A 20664-nucleotide genomic window follows, 5' to 3' on the forward strand; every position below is an offset into this window, starting at 1 on the left:
GTGTTGAATTATGTCCATTAGGCCATGTGTATTGGACATCTTTCTTCCTTTGTGTGCCATGATAAGATCAAGAGTTTGCACTTTCCATCTTGTTAAGTGTGTTTTTACTGTCTCCGCAGTTCTTTGTGTAAACCGATATTCAATATCAAAATTGAAAATGTTCTCATCAGCATATGTCTTTCACATTCTGATGCCTAGCCATTGTTTTGTTTCGCAATCATGTTTGGCAATCAAATCATGCATTTTAGCAACTTTTGTAGTAAATTGATTGTGAAGTGGAATTTACCTCTCTGTGAATGATCTGACGAATTACAACGAGTTACGAGGTAAAGGTTGAAAAAAGAAACATTTATCTTTTGTAAAAGAACAGTTGCTAATGAAGTATTAAAAAAAGCAGCAAATCTGTGAAAATATGCAAAGTTAGACATATGATGGAACAACCAAGACTGTTTACACTTGAGTACCAATAATTCTCTTGCATGATGCTACTGTAAAACCAGAAATTCTTGTGTGCATGAAATTTTGGGGAATTTCGTGAGAAGCCAAGATTCGCAAAATTAAAATTCATATGAATGTTCCATATCCACACTATATGCATTGAATGCCAATGGTAATTTACGAAAATTTCATGCTGCGAAAAAGGTCATCAGCTCCATTTCACAAAAGTTTCATGCTGCAAGTATATCTGGTTTTACAATATTTTGACACATCAAAGGGTCCATCATTTGCAAATTGCTCTGATGTAACATGAATAACTCTGTTGATGTTTTTGTATGCGAGACTCTCTATAGGGATAGATTTACTTTCCCCATTATATTTTCTTTCAGAAAATGTGTGTTATCATGATGCCATTGATAAATCACATACTTTGATCTTGTACAGTCTTTACTGATATGATTACATTGTGATCAGTTTCATACCAGAGTAACAATCTTATTGAGTGAGCTATGTAACAGATTTTTAAATTGATACTGTTTCAATCAGTTTCAATGCTGTCATAAAGACAAACTCAACATGTTGCAACTGATCGACAAATTGCCGTACATCAATGTAAATATAATTTACGTCGATGTATGGCAATTTGTCAATCAGTTGCAATGAAAACATCTTGACGGAAGAATTTCATGAATTTGAAAAACTCAATTTGCATTCTTAATGTCTTACCATACACAAATCAAAGTGCAACACTCTACACCATGTTCAAGACTGATGTATGATGAAATAGAATGAAATCAGACTAACAAGCAAACAATTTCTATCAAAATTGGATGTGATAGAATAAATGAAAATCTTAAAATGTTTACCTAGTTTCTTGTGTTTCATGAAACAGTGATATTATTCCCATCCACTTTATATGCAGAGTAGATCAGATTATGATATCCCCTCAAAACTCTTTCAATAGTTTGTTGAAAGAAGTATTATGAAAATATCATCCTTTTGATCAGTAAGTTTAATGAACTGTAATCCCTTCCCCCTTTAGGGTAACCTAACAATACATACTATGTACATGTGATGTGAAATAAACACATTTTCTGTTTGAGTTAAATGAGATAAAAAGATAGAAGATTTGTGTGCTCCTGAAGTGAGCTATATATGTAAGACCATGACAATGCAACTTCTTAGATCCTTGTTTGTCCAAATATCTTTGTTTCTTGAAAATGTGAAGGTTTCAAGATGTTTGACAATATTATTTTAATGAAACTTCCACAATTTTGTTCATTAGATTTTCTCTTTTTTTTTTGTAATTCAAGACAATTGAACAGAAAGGAATGTGGCTGTCTTGGCAATCTTTAATGACACATTCTGTGTTTTGTTATCTTTTTTTTCACAGCCAACTACCATCATTATTAACCATCCACAAGAAACTCCTGTTTTCTGACCTCAGACCCCTTGTTCGATACAGCACAAGACTATTAGCGCAGGTAAGACTGATAAATTCATTTATTTTCATGCCAAGATAGCATGATTAAAGGAATGGATTATCATATAACAACCACACCATGCGGTGTCACTTCAGTGACAGGTATGGCATCCTATCATTCGTACTGTCAAAGATGTACAGAGAGCTAGACAAAAGTACAGTAGTGAAGTTGTAAAGATGCCTTCCAAAGATGAGAATGTGAAATGAGGTGTTTGTCAGGAAAATAAAGGCTGTATTATCGAGAGGAAGGAATTCTCACTATATTCTTTTGTGCGTGTGTGTGATGTGGTCCTTAAATTATTTCTATGGAAATGAATTAAAACCATTGACAAAAAAAAAGAAAAGAAAAGGTGGTATATGAGTGTGTGCATACTGTGTAGGTATCGATAATCCTCTACAAATTGCAAGTGGTTTGACACAGGTAAACTAGGTAGCAGGACCAAAGTGCAATGCTGCCCTCTTGTGTCCACTCTCTGACATTCTCACGCTCACTCACATTAATACAATAACAGTACATCTATAAGTGCTAGGGTAGTTGTTTGCCTTGCAGTGCACATACCTGTACTTTCCAAGAACTTAGATATTTTGTGCAAATTTGGCTGAACAAAAGAAAAAAAGAAGAAGGTATTTTGCATTTTGCCCCTTGATCTTTTTTTTTCATGATGTATGCCTGACAGAGTCTGTTGTGTTACCTTTTCCCCTTTCAATCTGTCAGATGAAGTACTGATAGTGCAAATGCTTCATCAATGAGCCCCTGCACGTATTGTGGTCTAGCGCCCTCTTTTGTTTTGAATCAGATCTGTGTGAGGTGTTCTCAAAATCTGTCAAAGCTGTGGTTGATAATGGCAAATGAATAATTTTTCTGTTCGTCTTTTCATCCCTGTCCTTTAAAAAAAAATGTCTTAATGCAAAAGATTTGAAATGAAAAACAAACATCAGAAAGCAATTTGAAGGTGGGATCATATTCTTGGTGGTTTCATTTGCCCCAAATTTCCAGTGTGAAATTATGTGTTCCAAAGTGACACATACTCTATCATTTTCTCACCAGCACATTTGAGTCAGTGCGAAGTAGATATTAATGTGTGTTTGAAGAAGAAGAAGAAGTGCAACCAATTTAATCAGAGAGGGGATTTCCCAGTGTGTCAATGCATGTAGCATATATCTCCATTGGGGTGAACCACAATCCATTCTTGATATCAAGGACTTTTGTACTCATATACAAAACATCCAGGAAATTTGACAGAAAAATGAGTTCATTGTAGTCCAGGATGACAACCTATGAGGGTTAAAATGTCAGGGCAAGGAGGCTCATGAGCATAAGCACAAGATAATATTCATATTATATGATAGAAAATATATTTTTTTTCCTCTGGCCAAAATGAAGTTAAGATAACCAAGCATTGAGGAAAAAAAAATCTATGGAATGGTGGCAATACGCTTGAATAAATTGGGGCAAAACAGGAAGATAGTGTATTTGCAAGTGTAATCATCTTATAGTGATGCTATTTGCTTATTGAGGTAAGATTTCATGGAATTCTGATGGGCTTCCCAATGAGCATTCATTCTAAGCACCTCTGAAAGGATGCCCAGTGGTACAACGGATCTGAATTTGGTTTCATGGCTAATTGAAGTTTGTGGTTTTCTCTGATTATCCACAGTGTGCTTTCCAAACCAACATCCTTGTGGTAGCTTCCACATATATGTCATGTTCGCTAAGAGAGAACAGCTGCTAAATGTATTGAAGGTATATAGAATAGTATTTCCTTATACTGTATTGTAATCATTTGATTTATTATTTTTTTATTTCATCCTTAAGTGTTGATATATCAATGTGGATTTCTACAGAATTGATTGAGCTTTACCTTCCACAGAGCCACCAAGTCTCCGTGATTCTGCAGGAGGCTCACTAGAATCTGAAAATTTCCTCATGTTCTGAAAATAGAATATAAAACTAACCAATCCAACCAATATCTCCAGGAAAATGTTGCGACGAAAGCATACCTGACATATCTTATCGTATATCTATCATCCTAAATTTCGCAAGTTGATGGACAGGCCTATGTGCTAGCTAACATTAGAAAACATTTAAATTAATTGCTTCATGGATCATGATGCAATGTGCATCATCTCCAATGTGGGAAATCACAAAGTGCTTTGTAGAAACGGGGTAGGCCTGATACTTATGATACAAATTCCATCACTGCGTTTCTTAATTGTAAATTCAACCTCACACAAAGTTGTCTTGTAAAGTCCCAATAACCGATATCTATGGAATGTACGGTGAAGATTCATAACCATTTCCCGCCAGCTAGCCCCCATCCATCCTAGTACCAGGCCAAGTACCAGCAAAATATGAGTGGAGTGGGTAGGTCCAATCAGAGCAAGCTAAAAGCCAGCAACCTTGAGGGAGGGAAACAGCCCTGCTCTTGGCTCCACACTCTTTTCTTGATGTGGGGGCCCAATTCACACTGACAGTAAAAAATCACAATATTTGGATTCCGATACCCCTTTCTCTAACTCTGTTGGCTTAGGACCGTGCCCGAGCTAAGTTGTTAAATTTTGAGTTGACGAATGGGTCAGGCCAAAGTGGCCCGTGCCAGGCTCGGGCTATTTTGGCCCTGCTGTAAGGTAGCACTAGGTGTGCGCCAGGCTGGGGCCTGGCACTGATCAAAGAGTTTATGAATGATAGCAGCACAAGGCTCAGGCTAAAGTTCTTGCCTGGTCAAAGGTCTCAATTACCTGGCCTTGCCTCCGTAGGAGCGTGCATTCAGTTACCATGGTAGTTATCCCTTACGTGGCCGAGTTCGTGAATGGGTCATCGTAAAAGTAGCGTTGCTCAGCTATACTTACTGAATGCAATCTTTACTGCTTGGTGCGGGCCACTATTTAGCTCTTGCCAGGAGCTGGCCAAAAAAGCATGAGTTACTGAAAGGGGTATAAGTTGCTAAGCAACCCCTCCAAAAGTCATCTGAAACATGACGAGAAATATTGCACAGCAGAGCATGAATCTTTCCTAAGTTTCTGTGAAATTTCACTGTTATGGTTTTGCAGTGAAAACCTTCTCATGAAAGAAAACTTGTGATTTTTGCCACATGACTTCCCTACATCCAAATTTTGAATGCTGAGATGTTACGTATAGCCCAGTAAGAAATGGGCCCAAAATGTTGGGCTAGTTTGGACCACGGCCCAGTATGCAGCTTCCTGTCAGCATGGTGTGGTGTGTCAGTGCACATATTGTATGTCATCTTGCTGAAACCACTTTGGCAGGAGGGTTGAAGTGATGGCATACCCTCATATGTCATTTGTCATCAATTTTAAAGGGAGCAGTCCACTTTGTCATGGCCCTTCCAATATCTGCAATCATTTCATGGTAAGATAGAAGTTAAAGTACAATGTATTTTCAATGATTTAACTGAGTATAGCACAAGAAACATCTAAATTACAAGTCCAACAAAACAACATGTAGCATTTCTAAGCTTGTAAAATCAAGCAAGGTTTAATTACATTTTATTATGAAAGTTTTGGTTCTGTTAGTAAACTTTCTGTCAGTGTTGTCCTGCAGTGACATTACCGTACATTGTAGTCTTCTCATCCAAACTTCAGGAATTTGTAACTTTTTGAACAGATTGTCTGATTTTCAGCAAACTTTAGTGATGCATTCTACTGATATTGTTCCATTCATTCAGCCCACATATTTTGTTATCGTTCTCCTTTCACCTGTCGAGGACGGGCTGATTTTGCTATAACATGCATTTCCCATAGACACCTGCCCGAGAATACTCAGGACTCATCTTCAATAGGTCAACATTTAAAATAAAAAACCAAACCCCAGCACCTTTACCAAACAGGTTTATATAAATCTAAACCAGTGGCAGTAGTAGAACTGAATGCCCAAATACCATCACATTTTCATGCTACGGAGTCTTTCTTGGTGTCACATCTGGTTGGTCACGACCTTTTATTATTCGCAGATTTGTACGAAAGTTGGAGGCGCTTGAAAAGCTATGAACATGTGTTGGATCTCAAACCCCAAACAGAAGTAATCTCTTTGTGCATTTTTTCTCTCTCTGTCGCTCTGATGGTTGTACAAGACAGCAGCAAAATGAATTTTACTTTTGTGGGAAAGAACCCTCAAAACTGTGAGTGTGTTTGCTGTGAGAGTTGTGAGTTAATCTGGCCACCCCGTTCTTAGGTACACACATAGACCAAAATTTCATTTCATTTCATTTCATTTATTTCCACATCCTGATAAAAAGCATACAAGGAATACAGGAACAATACATACACAGTAGAACCAAGGAGGTTCGAGAAATGGAGTCACAACAGTCTTATTCGCTTTGATCCCATGCTCGAAGCCGCCACTCAAAAATATTTAAGTATGTGTCAAACTGGATCTGCTGCTCAGATGCGAAGACAATTGACTCGTGTCTCATTGCATAATCACCAGCCACTTTCCAAGGAAGATATGTCTTTGTGATGGTGATTAATTTTCGCTATCCCTACTTACAAACGATGGGTGGTAGACAATGGTAAAGGCATGGGGGTGCGCGAATAGAAATTGCTCAAATATTGCTGAAATAGATATCAAAATTATTCGAATGTACGTGATTGTACGCTAATCTGACATATCAATTTATAAAGAACTATACTTGAAGATGATACCATATTAGTTTCATTTTGCGGAAATAAGGAGAATAGTGATAAAACCGGCTTTCCATGAGGGTAAAATTTCAAACACTTTCACAAAATACAGCTCAGATTTACACTTCAATTGCACATATTTTCGAACGGAATAGACTTTTGTTTTATATTCTTTATCATTAGGTGAAATTTCATTGCATTTGATATATAAACGAGCAGCATATACCCGATATTATGTTTAGCGTTAAAAATGAATCTTCAGATTGCTCAGAAAGATGGCGGCTTCAAGCATCAAACATCAAAGGCGCAAATGCACCTGTGGAATTCTTTTGTCCATCCATAGAAAACTGACAGCTGATTGAATAATTATAGTCAGTTGTAACTCCATCTCTCAAACCTCCTTGGTAGAACATTGGAACAATACAGGAAAATGTTCAACTTTTAACAATTCCACACCAGACAAACACAACATAAAAGCAGTTGGTGGCATGATGATAATGATGATGATGAAACAAACAAACAAACAAACAAAAAACATGAGCTATTATTATTTCTCAGTTGCAGACCTTTTTAACAAAAGCTATCGTTATTAACAGAAATGTACCAGACTCTAGCAGCAGTCAACAATGTGAAATTAGTCGTAATCTCACTGGCATTGAAGAGATTCTTTGGTAAAGTATTCCATGTGTAACTCTGTACGAAGTCACATGAAGCGGTGCCCAGGTGCGTAACTTTCTGTGAATTATCTTTTAACCTCCAGATTTCTCAAGTAATACCTGGCATGCCTTTTCCCATTGTGCCTTGCCGTTTCTTAGAAGCTTGAAAATGCCTCTTGCAGAAGCCGCAGAACTGAGAAGGTACCCATGCTCTCCCACTGTTTCGACCCCGCGTAGTTGACGATGAAATTTCCAGAATAGGGCGGATTATCAGTTTCACGAGTCAGCTATCCCATCTCACCTGCCTCTCTGCCAACTACAGATAGTACTCTTCTTTGATGGATACTTGGCTTGCATATTTGCGGTCTTAACTCCATTTAACAATTTGTGCGCTAGTACAGATTCCATTAGCGCTGGGGTAAGGAGGTGTAGAAAGCAATTACGCAATAGAGGTCAAAGGTGAAAAGAAGAATCCCAGAAGTTTGGGAGACTCGTTCCTCAAGGGACTATCAAGAATTTCATTAGTGATGTAGAAAGAGTGCAGAGACTACTGGTTTAACTAATTGGAAAAACTCAAATATTTGTGGGAAAAGGAACATTGCAGAGGAAGCCCTGAAAAATTGTTGGCTAAGGATGGTGATCAAGAAAACACATTTCTATTGAAAGGTTAATGACATGGCAGAGTGTGCTTTGGCATGTGAAAAAGTTATGTGCCAAAGCTCTGTTTAGGTTTTTATTTTCTTATAGTTTTGATTCTTTTCAAATCACCATGTATGCAGTCTCTTTTTCCTAGACCCAGCCTTCTTATCTGAAGGTGACATTGATATTGATTGGATCAGCTGGAGTCAAAATTCAGCTGAAACGAAAGTTGTATGCAACGCTGAAAGTGATTTTTGCATTTACTCTGAATGTGTAATCTTGGCCACCATATAGGCTGAAGGCACTTTGTCAACTATGTTCACGTTGACAGTAAAAGGGCAAAAGGAGGGATGGATATTGAACTCAATATTGAAGTTACTAAACAAAGTTTCAATGTAAATGAATGAGGAGGTTAGTTGAGAGGTAAGGGGAGCCATCCAAACTGCAAGAGACAAATTCCATCCACTCCCCCCCCCCCCCCCCCACATAAAAACAGAGTAGAAGAAATAGTTTTTATGCCTCCGCCACGTAGTGGTGCCGGAGGCATTATGTTTTCGGGTTGTCCGTCCGCTTTCGTTTACGCGATAACTTGAGTAATATTTACTGGAATTTTACCAAACTTGGTCCAAGTATGAAGTATGATGGGGCAATGATTTGATTAGATCTTAGGTGAAATCGGCTAAAGGTCAAAGGTCAAAAGTCAAGGTCAAATCATGAAATTTATCCGTTTACACGATAACTCAAGACTGTATGGAGCAAATTTCACCAAACTTTGTTGGAGGATGATGTATGATGGGACAATTATTTGATTAGTTTTTCAGTGAAATCGGACAGAGGTCAAAGGTCAAAGATCAAGGTCAAATCCTAAAATTTATCTGTTTACGTGATAACTCAAAACTGGATGAAGCAGCTTTCACCAAACTTGGTCCAAGGATGATGTATGATGGGACAATTAGTTGAGTAGATTTTAGTGACATTGACAAGAGGTCAAAGGTCAAAAGGTCAAGGTCAAATGCTAAAAATGTTGCTATTTCCCCCATATCTATGCAATGCCTGCAGTTATTTTCTTGAAACTTAGTGTAGACATGTACTACTGCATAAAGATTCTCCAGAGAGAGTTTCATGTCATAAGGTCAAAGGTCAAAAGGTCAAAGGTTAGGTGAAAATGTTGCAATATCACTTTTCTCACAAATGGTTCAATGTATCTTGATTGAACTTGGTACATGCATGTACTGACTGGCAGGGATTATCTAGGGAATTTAGGGGTCATGGGTCAATAGTCAGGGGTCAAAGGTCAAGGTCAACTTCTCAAAATGTTACTCTTTCCCTCATATACGCCTGTACTAGTATATGCAATGATTGCATTATTAGTTTTAAAATTTAATATATGTACATGTATTACTTAATGGAGATTCTCTTGGAAATTTCCAGCCAGAAGGTCAAAGGTCAAAGGTTAGGTTTAAATGAAAAAAATGTATATATTTTGTACTGGTAATTACACTCTTTCTTCATATTTTGAAAATTATACTCAATGCATAAACTTATAATAAGGTCGGTCAGAAGTCAAGTAAAAATTTGCAATTCCCCAAATATGTGTACCTGCACTCTTTAATAGACAATTATAGCAAACCCAGTTCGTGGAAAGTGAACATTCAAGATATTTCTGATAAACCTGTTATTTTGATATTTTGCCAGTTATGTGAAACTGTCATCACACATTGTGAAGACATTGTACTATACACCTATTGGGAGAATCATGCATTATGGCGGAGGCATCAGTCGCCGTAGCGACATTTCTAGTTTTCTTTTTTTTTATAAAGGGATAAGCCTATATTTTGATTTGGTAAATAATGCATGAATAATCTTTGCACTCGCATGTAATCCGTGAGTGTGATGATGGTACTGATCAGGAATGAGAACAAGCTTATGAATACAGCTCTCAGGGCATTGATAATAAAAAATATCGAAATGATTTACCGGTAACCAGAATCAAATGTCGATATTAGTTCTGAGTAAAAGTTGCATAAAATGATTTTTTTTTAAAGCATTGGGGTCAGCAACCTATTCAGGAAGTAGTAGGCCTATTCCCTTGAAGATGGCAACATAGCTTCTTGCAAATTTAACAATGCGGTGACAGCAAGAATTCTGCTGATTGTGCTCAGCCTGTCATGATGCTCCCTAGCCCTTTGCTGAATGGAAAAGATGCAACAACCACAACAATAAAATGAAGCTTGAATGTGTCATGCTTTTACCTCTAGGCTTTGTGATCTGTAATTTAAAAGCAGTTATGTTACTTCGATGTTGAATTGCATTCTTAGAAACATGTTGGCCTGGGAATTATGTGAAATAGCAGAGAAAAAAAAAAGAAAAAAGGAAAAAAAAGGAGGGGGGGGGGAGAAAAGGAATTGTTTAGAGAGTTGAGGTAAATGATAAAGAGGTTTAGGTAACACCTCAGTGAAACGTGACCTTTACTTAACTCCTTTCAAGTCTTATTCCTGGTAACTTGGGGTTGACAGGTTGCAAGAAGAAAGGCCGAAATATTTCTCCCTTTTTGTCTGATTATCTGGACAAACGGGACCCCTAATCCTAGTGGGGCATTGACTGGTCCTGCACAAACCAGCTCTCTGTTGCCTTAGCAGAACTTTCGTCATCGCAGCCCGCCACAATGGGATGAAATGTAGCCAGAGGAATGCTGAGTTATTGATTTTATTTCCTCCGTAAAGTCGGGAGATTAGGAAACAAATGTCTGTCATAATGAGCCACACTTGAGTTGAAATGTAAATCAATGAGTGCGTGAAATGCCCATTCAGGAGCCCTGGAAAGTCACAGTAAGTACGTTAAGCATCCCTAATTGCATTGCGTGAAATTAGGCCCAGAAGAAAAAAAAAGTGCAATCACCTGAGAGGTCGTACACTTGTCACAACGGAAACAAAAACACTGCAGGAGCTAGTGGAAACCTGTGGATCATATTATAGCAGTTCAAGTAGCCTATTATCAGTAATAGGAATAATATTGTGCATCTTGTTAGAAAAGATAAGGAAGACGGGCCATCTCTACTAGTATTTGAATGCTTCTTCAGCAATTTCACTCATTACCTACCAGATGGATTTTTTCCTACATTTGCCAGTCTAATTTCCTATGACTGCAGAGTTTTCATGATTCTACTGTATGTTCTGGTTGTTCAAAGAAAACTGAAAAAGAGGGGAAAATATGCTGTTTTTGTTCAGAGAAAGGCTGATAAACATAGAGCGTGTGAAGTGGTGAAAATTTTTAAATGGTGAAAATTTTTAAGTGGTCGAATCTTGATTTATGTCACATAGAATTAATGACCAGAATTTTGGGTCTGTTGTCACAGAAAAGCTTCAAGTTATACCTTCTGCATTTATTTCTCAGGGTTTTCAGATTCACAAAGATGTTTCCACCTCTGAAACATTTGTAATGATTTGGAACTAGAAGGAGGTAAGAACTACTGAATTTCAAGTTTCAAGTTTCAAGTTTATTTAACCAATTCATTAAACATTTGACATTTTACAAAAGCATACAGCATTAAGAATAATGAATGGTTTGGGACCCCAAAAGAAGCAGAGCTTGTAAAAAAGGGGTCCCAGATAAACATATAAAACAAAGCAAAACATACTAAAGTTTTAAACATATTAACAAGAAGTATAATAGTAACATATTTACATAGGACAGATGCAACACGCGCGCACACACACATTCAATCACACAAACACGTGTCACAAAAACGCTCATGTACATACATATAATTCACATGAAATTGCAGAAAGATACTTTCTATTTTACTATACTTTTAAATTCAGCTTCCCTGATCAAGTTTACCTTCTTCTTTTTGAGAGACTGATTACATTGCGTCAAGGGTGTTGTGTTTGTACACATCCTCATTCCTGTATATAGAGGGGCAATTTGATAGAAAATAAGATGAAATTGCCTTGAAAAAGACAATATGTTTGATTAACCCTACTCAGCTAACAGACTTCCACCAAGATGACGATCCTCCAATGTACCCTTTTCCATACTTTTCAGTGCTTTCCCAGTCTTCAAGTGGCTCTTAACTTTTGTTATCGATAGACCATTTCCCCCCAAAATACCACTGTATGTTCTGTTATCCACCATTTCCTGTTAAGATGATTATAACTCCCATTGGTAGACAGTCTCCTTTTATTCTTCCCTTCAAGTCAATGGAAGCATATTTAAAGATTAGCTGCAAATTTGCGGAAACGAGGCGGAGAATTTCTTCCTTTTCATCCTCCCTGACATTTTGCAAAAGAGGAAGATATCTCTTTCACAATCAAATCACTTGAAATGCCATTCCCTACCCGCCATCAATCTTCCTGTCAGCTGCGCCTCCCATTCTTCCCATCGCCGAGGACCTCTTGGCAGGAAATCAGACTGACAGCCCTCATTGTAGCTGAAGGGGATCCCTACCAAGGTGTGAAGTGGATGGAGATCGGAGATCGCCGATCCCAGAGACTTTCTTTATAATTGAGAAGATGCAGTACCCCCTCTGTGGCGACATATTGTCAGGCGACACTGGGTTATCATGTTTTTTTGTGCCCTCTGCCCCCCCTTTTCATCTGTGGATTGGGAGATGGCAGAAAGATATATAACAATCATTCCTTTCATACCATGGACCTTTTTTTTATACCCCCGCCAAACGAAGTTTGAAGGGGGTATATAGGAATCAGCGGACGGTCGGTCGGGCGGTCGGTCGGGCGGTCGGGCGGTCGGGCGGTCGGGCGGTCGGGCGGTCGGTCGGGCGGTCGGTCCGTTGCAAATCTTGCGTCGCGAACTACTTCCTCAGTTTTCAACCGATTCCCATAAAACTTGGCACAGATGTGTGCCTTGGGTTGTAGATGTGCAAGACGTATTTTTTGACAGTACCCAAAAGTACATTGCCATGGTAACGGCATATTATGGGCAAAAATGGGTACAAATCTTGCGTCGCGAACTACTTCCTCAGTTTTCAACCGATTCCCATAAAACTTGGCACAGATGTGTGTCTTGGGTTGTAGATGTGCAAGACGTATTTTTTGACAGTACCCAAAAGTACGTTGCCATGGTAACGGCATATTATGGGCAAAAATGGGTACAAATCTTGCGTCGCGAACTCCTCCCACAGTTTTTGATCAATTTTTATGAAATTAGGTACAGATGTTCATCTGAATATGTTAATGTGCAAGACACATATTTCCGCAGTGGCAAAAAGTGCGTTGCCATGGTAACGGCATGTTATTGGTAAAATATAGGGCAAAATGCTTCATGGCAAAACTGCTTCATCAGTGTTCTTCCAATTCTCATGGAATTCATATTGAATGTTTGTCTTAGGATATAGGTCAGCATGACACATTTCTTGACAGTGACAAAAAGTATGTTGCCATGGTAACAGCTCACATATTATGAGCCAAAATGATGGAAAATTTTGTGTTGCAAACTACTTCCTCAGTTTTTGCCCAATTTCCATGAAACTTGGTACAGAAGTGTGCCTTTGGTTGTAGATGTGCAAGACGCATTTTTCGACAGTACCCGAAAGTACGTTGCCATGGTAACGGCATATTAATGGCAGAAGATCAAGGAAAGATCTTGCGGATTTAACTACTTCCTCAGTTTTTTGACCAAAGCTTATCAAATGTTGTTTTGACCAAAGCTTATGAAATGTTGTTTGACGGGGGTATAACCAGTCGCTGTAGCGACATTTCTAGTTTTGTCAGGTCCATGTTCATATGCAGCAGGCCCTTGCATAAAATTTGGTGAGGAATTGGTCGAAATAAGATAACACTAACAGAGCCTGAGAGATGGAGATGAAAGACATGATGATTTGTAGGCATTGTGGAATCAGCTAATTAAAATGTTGATATAATGCTGTGATGGATTTTTTACTCTAAATTTCTGCCAGCGCATGAGAAAGGAATGACACCTTATGACAAAAAAAATTACACACAAACACACTTTCTGAAATGCATTGAGGTAAGGATTACACCCTGCAATGAAACAAATTACTTCTTGGAGCAGAATCTTCTCTGTTTTGCTTATGTTTGGTGTTAGGATCATCCTGACTGTTTTGGAAAGCATCTTTTAGATGGTTGAAAAAAAGAAGAGTCTTCTGATTTCTTTGTTTAGAATACATGTCTCCAGCATATGATGGAATGAAAGCTCGCCATGCTGTGAGAGTGTCAGCCAACAATATAACTGCTTCATACTCAAGTGTGTCTGGACCCTTTTTTAATATGGGACTAATGAGCGGGCTAATGACGCCTGGGACTGAGCTCATGCTGTTGTACCTGAAAAGAAAAACGCAGATTCTGAAACCATCCACGTCCATCTCTCGGCTGGTCCTTGCGTCCTGGTGCCTCATTGTCTAGCGTCTCAAGAGCCTGTCTCTATAGGACCAAAACGGTCCCCTATACTGTGCCTAATCCACCCCTCTCCAAAAGCTGCCAGCACTATAAGGACCCTCATAGTCCCCATGGACCAAGCTACTCTCATCAGCAACAATAGGCCAGGACCCAACTTCCATATCACACACAATAGTCCAGGACTAGTCTCTTGTACCTCATACAATAAGCTCATAGGTAGAGTTGTTTGTTCTTTCAACATATCTGACAAATGCATGTAGGTTATTACTAATTATAGCATCCTATCTGTGTGTGTGTGTGTTTATCTTAAAAAAAAAAAAAATAGGACAGCATCTACAGTTGTCAAAAGAAGGACCTCGCCTGAGATCTGTTTGAAGGTATCCCTTTTCTATTGACTCCGTTTCCGCAATGTGATCTACGACACGTTTTGTTTTGATATGCCATTTAGAGCTCTTCTCCGTGGAGGGTACATGGCACGGTTTCTTGTGTATTTTTTGGACAGGCCTTGGCTGAACTGTGTATATGGTTCAGACTCTATTTACAACCAAGGAGCTTCAAGAAGCGCCTTGTTACAACTCACTTCTAAACAGCCACCATTCCCCCCCCCTTTTTTTTTTCTTCCGCAAGTGTGTATAGTGGCATAACCATGCGTGCACAAGGCTTGCTTCTCAATCAAAACCAGACTTACAGGAGAATGGTTGAAATGTCTGTGGTACCAGTGCATGATGAGGAAAATATTTCTGCACTGATTGCTTTCAGTTTCAGGAAAAAAACACACACAACAAAAACAAATGTTGACTCTTGTCATGGGGAACTAAATTCTAGACATTTCTGGATGGCATTTTTGGATGGCTATGCATGTGAAATTGACATGGCAAATGTCTGTCCATCTGATGCAACATTACCAGATCTGTGTAAGATGGAGGGAGGGGTAGGAAAAGATGATATGATGAAAAGAGAAGGCAGGAGAGAGAGAGAAGGATGGAGAGAAAGGGAATGACAGACAGGGAGAGTTCACTGACACAAGAGAGCTGAATTACTGTAAAACGAGGAATGTTCGCGTGCATTTTAATGTCGCGAATTTCGCGAGCGCCAAGATTCGCGAAATTAAAATGCACGCGAAATTTCTTGTCAACACTATATGCATTGAACGCCAGTGGCAATTCGCGAAAATTTCATGCCACGAAAAAGGCCGTCGGCTCCAATTCGCGAAAATTTAGTGCCGCGGATATATCGTGTTTTACAGTATTGAGATTCTTGTGTCCAGGGTGTGCATTAGAGCAGACATGTGGTAGCCTGGCTTCCAGCCTGCAAGACTTTTCCGTCTTCCTTCTTGTGCATTTAATTTACATGCTGCAGTAGTCTCTTGGGAAGGATTTTCCGTCCATTTCTACTGTGGCAGGTGCACCAATATATCATGATTATCAGTCATTTGTTAGTCATGTCTGAAGACTTGATACGGACATGCATTGATTGGATTATGCAAGGTGATAAGTTTGAAGAAACTCTCCCACAACCTGGTATGGAGGCTAACCATTCAGGTGGTACGAGTGACCATGCCTACCCAACGTGATGTGCCAGACACACACTTGTCACACCTAAATCTTCCAGGTTACCTTGGCTTCTGGTCCCGTGGTGGTCCTTTGTTGCTCCCGGGGAGAAATGCTGTAGGGAAAATTTCTTGGAAATTAAGTACACTTGACCCCTGCCTCCCAACTTGGAGTTTTAACACATTACAAGAGGCCTCCGAGAATTCACTGGTGGTTAGGGCAGGATTCTCTTGTAAGGTCAAGCTGATATAATACTCATCTTCAGAAGATATCGAAGTGGGGTCGTAATGTCATGGTAATACACATCTCTCACAAGTTCCTATTTCTACCAGATATCCCTGGAAAATTGCAAGAGTCTCAGCAACTGTTATATTCAAGATTAAACCTAGCTCTTTGGAAGATTGGAGTGAGTGAAGGTCTTACATGGATGTGTCTAGTTCCTGTTTGAGTGCATGCAGCACATCTTCGCACATCTTTGTGCGCTAAAGTATAGCTAGTTCCATATCAACGTTGGACAATTCCATGACAAACTGTCCTTTCAAGAAGAAAAAAAAAAATGCATGCCTTATCTGGATGATACATATGGTAAATCACCACATCCATTTCAGGGTGACAATGAGCCATTGAGCAATGCTTCACACTGGCACTGATCAGATGGTCCAGGACCAGTGAAAATTACTGTCAAACCAGTAACTTTTTCTGGAATGGGCCAATTAAAAATGGAAAAACTGGGTACCTACTGGTCTGACAAACGGGTTGGACCAGTAGAAAAGAAAATGGGTTAGTGTATAACCCTGCATTGAGTCTCGATTAATTGGCTCCTTAATTACACAGCACTAATGCAAGATACCTTTATCATCCTTATGATGATGGGTACAGTTCTGAAATTTGATTTTCGGCATTCTGGTCCTCAATGCTTTGTTTAGACTTGATCAATGAAACGTTTTTGAGTGCATGCAGAAGAGGACGTGTGCCTCGAAACTTGGCTGTGTTGTGACGTCATACCTTGACACTGTTGTTTCTGTCACATGTGGCAGGGGCATATAACTGCCTGCAGGTCAAGCATTAGAATTCATAAGGGAAGGGAAAGGGCAGGGGTTGGTGAATGGACTGGTTTTTATGAGGTACTTCTTTTTTTTTACAAAGCACTTCTAACTTAGGTAGACAAGGACTTTAAAAAGTGGATTAATTGCTCGGGGAGAGTGAAGTTGGGCAACGTGTATAACGTGGCGAGTCGTGTGAATACCAGATGCTACCATGTATCAAATTGCCGATGGGGCAGTGACAGTGTTGATGAAGGGCAACTGTTTGGAGCAGGTGCTTTATGTCGTGTTTGTGAGTGTGTCATAATTTCATGACTAACACTGTTAGTAAACACTTGAGAGAAGGTTGAAAGTTGACTAGCTTGGATAAAGTGTCTTGTACAAGAATTATGAGGTCATAGTTCAGGTACACTTTGTCATGTTATAATGGAGACTGATGCAATAATGTTAATATAATGATGACGATGATGATGATGATGATGATGATGATGATGATGATAATGATAGCAACAATGATAATATGATAGTTATAGTAGTAGCCATGATAAAAATCATGGGCGTACATACTCGAGCAGGATTCGAACCTACGACCTCAGGAGGTCGTAGGTTCGAATCCTGCTCGAGTATGTACGCCCATGATTTTTTATCATGACTACTACTAAAACACTGATCAATTCAGTGCTTATTTACGTCGATGTAGGGCAATTTGTCAATCAGTTGCAATGGAAACATCTCGACGGAAGAATTTCATGAATTTAAATATGATAGTTTTCTTTATCTAGGGTAGCCTCTTCAGTGTTGGCACTGCTATATCTGAGGACCCATTTGTAGAGGAGGATCCAAGAGGGATGTGGTGGGTTAAAACATCATGTCCAAGGATGTTGGCATGTGACAAAGTTTGAACCCAGGACTTCCCATTGAATGTCAAGAGTCTTATCCACTATAGCCCTTTTTACACTTGTGTTTCTTAATCCCGGACTTTCTCTGACCCAGGACTATCGTTAGTCCCGTACCAATTATTTCAGCTTTTTACACTGGCCAATTAGTCCTGTACTATCTCTTGTCCAGGGCTAAGGAGAAAACTGACCTTTTTACACTCGTATTTCTTAGTCCGGTACTTTCCAAACCACATGAATATTCATGATTACGCTGTGTACTGTACATGTACACGCACGCACCGGCAGCACTTGATTACCTCGTTTCTAATTGGTCAGTGAGGGTCGGACTTCGTCTCCGTCACTTAGCCCAGGATTATTTTTTCGTTCTGTTTACACTCACTGCTTGGCACCGCAATTGCGATGCTGCCAGATAGTACCGGACTATCGGTGGGGCTAGCCCACTTTGGCAAAAACGAGTGTAAACAGAAAGTGGGCTAAGGATAGTCCCGTACCAATGGTGGGGCTAAAGCCCCCCCTTAGCCCCACCGTTGGTACGGGACTAAGCAAAAATTTACAAGTTTAAAAAGCCCTTATGCCACAGTGCCCCCACAATTCTCCTTTTCCCTCTTCATTTTTCCATTAAAGGGATGATATGTAGTTTTGGTTGAGATGGGGATGCGGGTTTTAACTTTTTTTTTGCAAAATGGTTAGAAACCACACATGAAATATTAAAGAGCATACAAGTTCAAGAGGAATTAAAAGTTTATCTGATGGAAATCAGTTTTGAGATTGTTGAGATATCTAAAAATAAGTAAAACAAAGTGGCCTTAATAAAAGATGGGTCCCACCTTTTATTAGGATCTCTTGGTTTCTGGATATCTCAGCTACACATGTAGGGCCTATTATAAAACCGATTTTCATCAGATAAACTCTTTATATAAAGAGAATTCTACAAAGTTAATTTTTCATGAAAATTACAAATTCCATCAACTTGATACTGATAATAGGGGTAGTAATTATTCCCCCTGCTTTCTGAAAGCAGTTAGTGAAGTGCTCTTTCATTACGCGAGAAAGTGAAAGCGTGTTGGATTTTCTTTATATTTTCTTTATATTGTTGTTCACACATGATGTCATAAACTCAAGTAGTCTCCTTATCCAGTGGTTCCAACGCCAAAATTTTTAAAATTCATAACTTTTGCATTGATTGTCCAAATTTCCTCAAACTTTCACTGATGTGCAAGTAGCTGCTTTCACACAATCTACATTTCTCTTTGGGTTTTGGTTTCCTTTAACACAAAGTTCAGTCTAATTTCCACCTTGTAATTCATGCTCTGTATTTAACCCCTGCAACATTTTCACATCCAATTGAAGTATCATTTCAATAGCTTACGAGCACATCGTAGTGAAATCATTTCATCATCGATGCAGAGACAATGCGATAAAGATATACAAAATATGATAAGAATAATATCATATACCTGAGAATATGTGAGTTAATCAGTTAATTTATGCAGAGCTTTCTCATGTGGTATTATGCCAACTAATGTGCCATTCTTTTTTCTCTGTTATCACATCTATTTTTTCCATGCCCTGAATATTACCCATGTATATGGTTCGTGTGTAGAATGGTAGTGTAAAGGAGATGATTTGATATAAGATTACTGTGGTCAAATGGATTGAGGTAGTGATACCAGTACTAGCAAAAACTACCAAGGCCTACATGGTAACCTTACAAACTGAGAATAGGAACAAAATATGAGGGTAGTGGGGAGGAGTAGTAGGCAATTGAACTTGGAATTTAAATATTTTTAACCCTTGTGAACGAATATGTATTGCTCTTTCATTCAAGGACCTTTGGGTAAGGTTGAGCCCAGTGGTTTAAATGATGCTGGTGAATCAGATCTCAAGGCCTCTGTTGAAGTCGTATGAATTTATTCAGTTTACAAAAATCTGAAAGAGGTCATTGATGAAAGACTACCAGATGTTTTGGGAAAAATGGATGTGACGAGGAAAAGAAATCAGAGCAAAGTTTTGTATCATTTTGCCTCTATTCACAAGTAAGTTTCAGCTTTCCAAACATGCAAATACTGTCCTCCTGGTTGGTCCCATTCAGTGGAAATAATGCCCAAGTAAAGAAAATGTCATGGCAGTAGACTGAAATGAATGTGTTATATCTATTGCAATGTGATTGCAGTTTTTTAATCTCATGAGTGAATTTGAGGTCTTCTGTCCTGTTAGCATCTAGACCATTCAGGGCAAGTTAAGGTCCTGGACTTGCTTTCAAACAAATGATTCAACATTAGCAGCAATTTGAATGCCGTGTTGATGTGTGTTAGTGCAGCTATCAATTAATACCAACCAGTCATAAGCCTGTCATGTAGTTGTACAACATAATGACCATAACAATAGTAGCAGTATGAGGGCATCTATGTTTTCCAAAATGTATGCTTTTGGGGCTATGGTGTCAGAACATGAAATGGTTGGATATTCTAACAAAATGCTCGGGACTTTTGCGCAGACACTCCTCAACAACAACAGGAGATTGCTCAGGGAAGCTTGATGAATAGATTGTAGAAAACAAGCACCCCTTCCCCTTTATCATTTCAACCTTTATATGTGAATGCTTTACAGATTATATCTTTGAGAAAAAAAGAGAGAAATGTTTGTAGACTCACAAAACAAGAGAAATTTGTCAGCTTTAAGTTCCTGCAGAGGTAAAGAATGTTCCTTTAAATATGTGTTGTAAGTTCTGTTTATTTATACTTTGTTTGGCTTGTTAAACTGGAGATAGAAATCTACTGTCTGTCATTTCCAGTGCTGCAACATGATAAGCAGAAGCATGATCAGTCTGACAAGTTTGGAATATTCTTGGCAGTAAGCCATGAATGCCCTAGAACTTGAGGTGAAGTCAAACTAGTATTTGGCATTCTTTGAGGAGTGGTTACATATTAAAAGATATCAA

The 20664-nt window shown here is 38.8% G+C and overlaps 1 protein-coding gene across 1 annotated transcript in view; it reads left to right on the plus strand.

Annotated features, from left to right (window-relative positions):
• Positions 1-20664, plus strand: part of LOC139714761 (uncharacterized) — a 97391-nt gene that overhangs the window by 42032 nt on the left and 34695 nt on the right. The window contains exon 4 of the mRNA XM_071626427.1: positions 1832-1922. Coding sequence (XP_071482528.1) covers positions 1832-1922 — 91 coding nt within the window. The remainder of the gene's footprint in view (positions 1-1831; positions 1923-20664) is intronic.

This window comes from Diadema antillarum, unplaced genomic scaffold (assembly GCF_040938485.1).
Source record: "Diadema antillarum isolate AM-2024a unplaced genomic scaffold, OU_Dant_1.0 seq00002411_RagTag, whole genome shotgun sequence".
NCBI lineage: Eukaryota > Metazoa > Echinodermata > Echinoidea > Diadematoida > Diadematidae > Diadema > Diadema antillarum.